Raw genomic sequence first — 8,815 nt, forward strand, 5'->3', positions numbered from 1 at the left:
ATTAGTTTAACAGAAAGTGCTTCACCTAACATTTTAAAGTGCATTGCACATACAATTGTAATTTTGTCTATGTGTAACTCAACAGGAAGTAACAGGAAATGTAAAAATATCATGAGAGTGTTGTGGGGATTTTGTTAGTTCTGTAAAAGCTGTTTTAGCATCACTCATCGGTGTTTTTATAGAATAAACAGCAAACCGAGATGAAACTCAAAGTCATATGTCTATTATAAACGTGTAGAACAATACACAGGAGTGTGTATTAATCATGATCATTATAAAGGAAGTATTGTAGGTTCTACCCCGTCTGTGGGTTGTTTCCTGCCCCCCTTATGACTCATACTAACTCTCACAAGTTGTTCTCTTTGTGATTCGACACAAAGTAAGAAGGGGAGGACCCAAACACGACAACTGGGTTTCCCTTCATCTTCCACTGCTTGTTTAGTTTAGTTTCTTTCTTTTCATGTTTTTTTTTCTGTGTGAATAAATATTCCCACCTGTTATTTCCTTGGTTATAAAAGTGGATGCAGTATATGTGAGGCGCGTGTGCACTCGCCACACTCAAATGTAAATAGTAGTTGCAGTCAGGCAGTGTGATATTCATACAGTCAAACCAATGTAAAACATGCATCATCCCAGCAAACGTATGACACATCATCAGCTGACCATACAGAGGTCCATCGTCTTCCATATTCCCTTTCTGCGTCATCTGGTGCTACTACCTAGATATCTTTCAGAGCTTCAAATCAGTCTAAAAGTCATTGTCCCAGCTGTTTTGATATGACGTTTCGTTCCATTGCTGTTACCCTTCACTTGTCTCCTTCGTGTTGCTCTCTTTGAAGCGCTCCCCTCACACGTTGCTGATGCGAACACTGAGAGGAGTGTCTCTCCCCTGGCCTCGTTCCTCCCCTCTCTCCCTGTAGCTCTGCTCCAGACGGATCTTCTCTGGATCGGACACCTCAGGCACAGTCCCACCCCCGTTGCTGCTCTGGTACGCCTGCTGCTGGGGGCTGGATGGTTTGAAGACAGGCGTGGTCTTGGTCTTGGCCACTTTGTCGAAGAAGGCAAAGTCCGCTACGTATTTTCCCGATGGGGAGAGGGAGACCACAGGGGGGAACTCATAGCCCCAGAGAATCTCATCCGGCAGGTAGGAGGTGCGGACCTGGCAGGTGGCGGAGGTCGGCTCGACTGTGGCGCTCATGATGACCAGCAGCTCGAAGTCTGCAGACTCTGGATCTGTCCAGCCCCCGCCTGGTGGAGGTAAATGAGATGGGACACATTACAGAGAGGTGTAATGAGAAGAGGCAGAAAAACAGGAGAGGAAGGAGGAATTTATACAAAATTTAGAGGTACACTGTGAGGTTTTTGACCACCAGTAGTGCTAAAGAGTAATGTTATTATGGGTGGGTTGTTCGTATCTTGAGAGGATGCACATGTGCACGCTCAGGGGATACAAATTCCTGCCAATGGCTCCCCACTATTGCACTGATCAACTGTTTGTGGAAGTAATGCGACAAGAAATATAGCAAAGCTTCATTAAAAAGAAAAGAAGAAGAGGTCTGCGGAAAAAAAAGAACTTAAGCGAAGAAAGAGGAACAAAGGTTGGAAGGTAAAATAAAGCAAGTGGTTCACGCCAGCTGAGCTCACAAACACCTCAAAAGAGGAAGAGGAAGTTTAGGCCTGGTATGCAGTTTACCTTTCTGTCAAATGACTTATCAGTAAAAAGCTCTTTCCACGTAAGATTTTATTTCTAAAAATCTATACGTTTTACGCAGAAATGTTGCAGTAGGTAGCAGAACACAGGTTTACATGAATTACCCCTTATCCTTTTTACCATTTGGATGAAAGGGAATGCCAGCCCCCTTGTTAGCTAAATGACCTAAATTGATGCTCCTTGTTAACCTGCGATTACTGGCATGAACTTAAATAGGCTGAGGTCAGCATAGGCCTGTACCGAAAACACCACCTAGTGCTTGGAGGCATATTACACTTAAAACAAAAATCAAATACATGGTTCTTACAGATGTGTATCATCGCTGTCCGTGGTTCTGAAGTAACAGACGTATTTGTAATTGTCCCCACCTCTCCAACGAATGCTACCGGGAGAGGTTGGAAAGAGATATACAGAACTAAAACGTTACGTTTCTACGTAAAAACCTGTGGAGCATTAGCATATCATCAACTAGCTTTACCACTTCTATGCTACGCTAGCTACTAAAGGTACACTGAATGTATAAACATGCTGCTTTTGCTTTTTAATGACTGTCACTGTGAATAAAGACCTACTCGGCTTTACAGGAGTGGTGTTCCCTAATTTTATAGTCTTCTGTCTCGATCACGAGAGCAAGGTCTCAACTGCCTAAATCCACCTCCACCCCTGTTAAAAGTTAACAAATCGCCCTACTGACCACTAGCCCCGCCCACCAAATCTCTTCTTCTCTCTATCATCTCACCATCTCACCGTCAAGCTTACCCTTGGCTGCCCAGGCTCGCAGGGGGCTGTTGTCATCGATGAGGTGGTAGAAGGTGAGGGGCAGGATGAGGAAGGGGCTGTCGCTGGACATGTCCACTTGGAACGGCACATTCCTCTGGTCCAGACGAACAGTCTCGCCTTCCTTGGTCAGAGACGTCTGGAGCAGTTTTCCGCTGACCTGAACAATGTGCACACAGTTTCACAAATTGCATATACACATCAAATCAACACATATTGTATTGTGACCTGTTCAACTTCTCTACAAACTAGTAGGTGGTGGACTTATCTGATAATCTACACTCTCTATCTCTAGGCCCACTTACCTGACAGCCAAGCAGGAGACTCTTGCGCATGTTGGCCACCCTGACCATCAGGCAGGGTCGTCCCTCGTGGGTCGACACCACAGCATGCTGGCTAAACTTCACCGTCTCACCTCGCTTCTTTGGCCGAGCAACCTGAGCGGAGAAATGAGTTCTGGTTTTAGTCTGGTAAACTTTGATAAGACTTGTGTAAGAGTCTTGCAATCAACATGGGGACAGATGAATGTACTCATGCATTGGCTACCTTGGCGAGGAAGGTACCAGTGATGAAGATCTCCAACAGCATGGTGATGACGAGCTGGACGATGAGGAGGATGATGGCAGCCGGACATTCCTCAGTGATGCAGCGGAAACCATAACCAATGGTTGTCTGGGTCTCCAAGGAGAAGAGGAAAGCCCCCGTCAGGGTCTGCATCTGCATCACACAGGGTGTGTGGTTTGAAGGCGGGTCAAACTCTGGAGGTTGAAAAAGCTCATTGAAGTTATTCTAATGTCTTGTGTTATTGTACAGATAACAGTTTGTGTGTTAAAGAACAACTAAATATTTACAGGGCAGAAAATCTAAGTTGATATCCAGTTGATATGTAACATTACAGGACGTTCTATAATTCTAACTATCACATTCAGTTGAACGTTGGAGACATGAGCGACTAAAGAGGAAGCGGGGGAGAGCATGTGTCTTATTGAAGATATGAATTGACTTTCTGCCACAGCTAACGTTTAATTTTATCTGGCTGAGTTTAAGCTTGAGATGTTGTTCAGGAAATACAATAAACACCAACATCTGCCTGTATTTATACCACTGCTAGAAATAACGCTGACCCCCAATGGTTTCTTTGAAACAGATGTTTTTTACTGTGTCCAGCCACCCTTGTAACACTTCATGCAGATACATCATCACACCACCCTTTCAGTTGTCATATTCTCACTATTGGTTTTTCAACCATGTTCACACTTCTTTCTGTTTTGTTTGGTGTGAAGCATGATGGAGATGTTTATTAAATGCTATTTTAGCATTTCTAACATTCAATATTCATGACTCAAAACCTGCTTTAGCAGGACTGTGTGGGCGTCGTCAGATTTGACTGGCAGTGATCAAACCGTTAACCAACTGTCATCGGAGTATGATTCAAACGCAGCCTGAATCCTGATTGGTTAATGGAAGAACGTCTATTCAACCACACGTTTGCTCTCCCCTATGCAGGTTCAGTTGTATTGCTGAGTTTTTCTGTGTGATATCTGACCCCAGTACAGTGAGAGTGGAAATAATTTTGGTAATGCTGCTCAAAGCATTAAAAAAAATACTTTTGAAAAACTTAACAGTAATTGCAGAAACAATGTGTTGGTGATTTGGGATAATGCTTGCTGCAGGTTTTGATTGGAACTCCTTTACTGAAGATATAGTCCCTATGGAACTTGTTTACAGTGAGGTCAGTGGATCGTCTACAGTAGAGTGACCCCAACATGTTTTTTTCTGGGAAGACACTACCCATCAACCATCAGTATGACCTGTTAACCTATGACCCCCCCAATCTCACCAAGTAGGTCTCCGTGCACCAGGGCCATAAGATACCACAGCACCCCGAACAGGAACCACGTCCCCGCAAACGTGGCCGTGAACAGAAAGAACTTGTAGCGCCACTGCATGTCCAGAAACGTTGTCCAGAGGTCACGCATGTACAGGGCACTCTGCCCACTGATGTGCTCGATGCGCACGTTGCTACGCCCATCTTTGGACAGGACACGCCTCCTCTTCCTCAGACTCCCGCCCCCACCGGAAACGCCGCCACCCAGCAAGGGTTTTAAAACATCGGTCTGTGTCTGTGAGTGGCACACCTTCTGAGGGGAGGAGCTACGAGAGGAAGGAGGTGTGGCCGATGTCATCTGAGGAATAAATAAAGAAAGAGGAGTTTAATCATTTCTCTGATTGACTTGTTAAGGGTCCAGTGCTGTTTATAGGCTCGTTTGAGTTTAGAGTTTGAGTTTGGTTGGAAGGATTGATAAATATTTCTTTAATATCTTATACAGCAGTCACGACATCAGCAGGGCCTCACGATCTGATTTAGATCATGGTGACTTCCCCTGCGGGGAGAGATGGAAACTTTCCACGATCACTGTAGGTTTTGGTAAATTCCCCTGCAGCCACCTGCTCTCGTTCTCATGTTAAATTAATCTCAAGGGAGCCTGATTATACTTGAAACCTGTGATGAAACTAGCAGACATCAAACGGTAACTTTGAATTATAAAGCAAGAGACCAAAGTTTTAATCAGCAAAACAAGTCAAAACTAACTTGAGAGGCCAGGCATACCCACGCAAGTATTTTAGAATTCGTTTGGCAAATAAATAAACTTCAACGCAGAAGTGTGGATTCCCGCCTCATAATTTGGAGCCGAGCCACATGATTGCTGAGTTAGTCTGGGTTTTTTGGCCTACCAAACTTCCACCCAACATGGACTTTGTTGCCCTTTATATTACTTCACATGTCCTGGCTCACGAGGTTATATTCAAATTGATTAAGAACAGTGTATGAGAAAAGCCTGAGGAGGTCTAACCATCCAGAAAAATAAGTAAAAACACCTGTGTGGGAGTATTGTGTGTGTGTGTGTGGTGCTCAATCTTTTGGTTTGGTTATGATTTTGTGTCTGAAGATAAAAGTCTTTAATAGCTGCTCCATGTGCCGGCACTCAAAGGCACAGCCAAAAACACCTCCGTACACCTGGCTAATCCCTGCGAGAGGTGGGGGCACACTTGTTGAAGTGTTGGTCTTGGAAATTTACAAAAATTGTTAGAACATGAGAAAGCTGGGGGCGGGGGGAATTTAAAACGCTTTTTCACAGCTTTAAAGGGTATCGAGGTCCGTAGTTCTCCCTCAGTGGAAAGACCATTAAAAGATGAAGAAGAAGAAGTGACATTAAGTTCTAAAATATAGTCTTGTCATGGGAAGGAAGTTGCACAACAAGAAGTGCGGAGTTTTTTCAATTAATTTCAGCAACACTGGAGGAAGAAGAGGCACTGCCAAATTGGTTTCAACATCTTACACTGAAATTAGTGTGCAACACATATATTTAGCAACTTCTGCTTGTATAACCCACTTTTTCTTTAGAATATACAGCTAATGACGAAACTTGTGTTTGTCTTTCGTTTAGCTACAGTGTAGGACTCAAGTCATTTGATTAAAAGGTGATGAAGTCCAAGTTCAGAGCGAGGGCCTATCTGTGATGTATATCAAAAAAGGGACCCCATAACCTAATAAAACATTTGTGTGTAGGTGACGAACGTTCTCAGAACCAGTTTGTTTTCTTGTAAACTGTGAAACCACCATGAAAACAAAGCCAAACACGCCAAACCCACAACCACGCCAGAGAACAGTCATAATGAAGAAATGAAAATAAATTGACCTGAATGACACTCGTGGCCAATTGTCTATTAAAATATGTCATTAAAGATGTTTAAAACAACTGAAAAGGTTTTTAAGCCACACTAGTAGTCACTGTTGCTCCAGTGAAATATCTTTACAAGCTATCGGATGAATTTCAATTCAATTTTATTTAGACATTTATGGTCCCCAGATGCTGAATCCTAATGACTTCAGTGATTCCCTCACTTTTCCTCTAACCTTCTACCTAAACTGTAATCCCTCTTTCAAACAGTTTTTTTAAATGACACATCGACATGCGACTAGCAGAGCCGGAGCCGGAACCGCCGACCCTCTGATTGAAAGACGGCCCTGCTATCCACTTAGCCACAGTCACCCCACCATGTCAGAATTACTGGCTCAGACATCGTACGCGTCTGTAGATTCTTGTTAGGTCTCGATGACAGGATACAGCACTTGATAAGAAGTGTGAACACCAACAAAAAACAGTTCCTGTTCAGCTGATATCTTTGCGATAATGACATATTTGGACAGACAGTGGAACTAGCATCATAAACAGAAAGCATTTGATTTTTTCGTAGTGCATTTGTGATATCTAAAGCGCTGATTCTGAATGCCAAATCCCATGTATTATTGTCTTAATGTAGGGGAAATTAACTGCAAATATTCCCACGGTAATATATGTGTTTTTAGAGCTTAACGCTGTGGGATGTTTGCATGAATGTGTGCCCTTGTCAGAACGTTCAGATGCAGTCCACCCCTGTCACACACAGACACAGTTACTGTATCGCCACACATCTGACACGCTCACTTACGTCCAACAAACCATGTCGGCCAGTGGGGAGAGGATAACCCACAAGAGAGGACGACAAGGAAGAGGAAAGACAAAAAAGAGGGAAGAGTAGAATTAGAATGAAGATGTACTGCATTAACCCAACAAACCCTCCACACAGAGTCTCATTTGTCAGCTGGAGAAGAGAGGAGAAACTTGAATGAATCAATTAAGGTAAAACATCTTTGTCTGTAAGTCAGATGTTTTCCTAGATAACGTCTTTTTTTCAGGCTTTACTGTTGATGCGAAGCAGAGCGGCCTTTAGTGGACAAAGAGGGAACTTCTGACTGGTAACTGGAGACGCTGGTAAGAGTTTGGTAGGAAAAGGGCCAAGGTTTGGCTTTCTGGATGCCCTGCTCAGGACTTTTCTTTCAGCCTGATACAGGCGTTCTTTTGCGATCTTTCTCTCAGATGTTTTCTTTCTCACACACATTAATGCAAAACATAAAATTCCACCTGATGTAGAACTTGTTAACGGTGCACTGTATGGCCAAAAGTATATAGACGGTGGGCCATGTGATTGCTGAATAGCTTATTTCAGCCTCCTTACGTTGGGTTTCGGGCTTTCCACGAGATTTTGGAGCGGACCGGCAACGCGAACAAAGCACAAGGAAGCACAGATTACAACACACAGAATTCAAATTTAGCACCTTTAAGGCCTGACTCGCAGTCAGCATCCCAAAGGTGTTGGATGGGGTTGAGGTCAGGGCTCTGTGAAGAGCAGTCAAGTTCTTCCACTCCAAACATGGAAATAAATAAAAATAAAAACGTTTGTGGAACCTCACTTTCCGCACATTTCTGCTCTTAACCGTTTGCAGTTAATCCAGAATGCTGCCGCCAGATTACTCACTATAGGCCACATAGACGGTTTCACATCACCCTCATACTCAAATCTCTTCACTGGCTTCCTGTAGCGTATATGATCCACTTTCAAATTCTCACTCTTACTTACACTTACAGAGCACTACACGGTCAGACTCCTGCATATGTGGCTGAACTACTTCATCCTTATTTACCAGCCCTGTAAATTAGCGGCCTTTGTATGGTCACATTGTGTTATTTATGTTTTCTTCTTTGAAATACCGCTCCTGTTAAGCACTTCATTACTTTTGTCTGTGAAAAACGTTATATAAATACATTTTACTTACTTACGGGGGCTAAAAACATTATTCAGACTTTTATTTGCACCAAAAGGACCGAACCCAGAGAAAAACAACAAGGGGTGTCTATATACTTCTGCCCATATAGTGTAAATCAAAATAGCCTCTATGCAGAGTGCTGAGCATGGATTACATAACCAATCAGCTTCAATTACATCACACATTTGTGATTATGCAAGGGTGAGCCCCTCAAAGGCTTCACCCTCTCACCCTCTCTTGTCCTCCTGACACTCAAACACACTCATGTCCCAGAGGAAAAAAACCAACAACACGTACATCAGATAACTAAAAGAGCAAATGGGAATAAAGGAGAGGGAAAGGAGGGAAATATTTCGGACCAACCTCTCCAGTAGGACGTATTCCATCTCCATGGCAGCGTGACAACTTAACTGTACTGCCCTGCCTCAGAAAACTGAATCAAAATGTTTTCTTTTACCAAAGGGGCGCTGAATGTGTTCCCGATCTCCCTTTCTCTCTCTTTTTCTACTTTCCTCTTTCTCTCTCCTTCCTTCTCTCTCTCTCTCTCCACTGTGTACACAGGAATGCTTTGTTAGGAGCTGAGATAAAAGAAACAAAAGACACCATTGACAAAAACGACTGTGCCCATCCGTGTGTGTGTGTGTGTGTGTGTGTGTGTGTGTGTGTGTGTGTGTGTG

At 43.4% G+C, this 8,815-nt stretch overlaps 1 protein-coding gene across 3 annotated transcripts in view; it reads right to left on the reverse strand.

Annotated features, from left to right (window-relative positions):
* Positions 1-680: 680 nt before the first annotated feature.
* Positions 681-8,815, reverse strand: part of LOC116396246 (ATP-sensitive inward rectifier potassium channel 10) — a 10,193-nt gene continuing 2,058 nt past the window's right edge. The window contains exons 1-6 of one of the 3 annotated variants that reach the window (XM_031870738.1): positions 8,502-8,792; positions 4,329-4,674; positions 3,035-3,246; positions 2,794-2,925; positions 2,459-2,648; positions 681-1,248 (exon numbers count right to left, since the gene is read on the reverse strand). In XM_031870738.1, coding sequence (XP_031726598.1) covers positions 848-1,248; positions 2,459-2,648; positions 2,794-2,925; positions 3,035-3,246; positions 4,329-4,674 — 1,281 coding nt within the window. In that variant the 5' untranslated portion in view covers positions 8,502-8,792 and the 3' untranslated portion in view covers positions 681-847. Of the gene's footprint in view, positions 1,249-2,458; positions 2,649-2,793; positions 2,926-3,034; positions 3,247-4,328; positions 4,675-8,501; positions 8,793-8,815 lie in introns of those variants that run through there. The other 2 variants (XM_031870737.1, XM_031870739.1) reach the window with 2 other exon arrangements.

The sequence above is a fragment of the Anarrhichthys ocellatus genome, unplaced genomic scaffold, assembly GCF_004355925.1.
Source record: "Anarrhichthys ocellatus isolate YVR2014 unplaced genomic scaffold, GSC_Weel_1.0 scaffold54, whole genome shotgun sequence".
NCBI lineage: Eukaryota > Metazoa > Chordata > Actinopteri > Perciformes > Anarhichadidae > Anarrhichthys > Anarrhichthys ocellatus.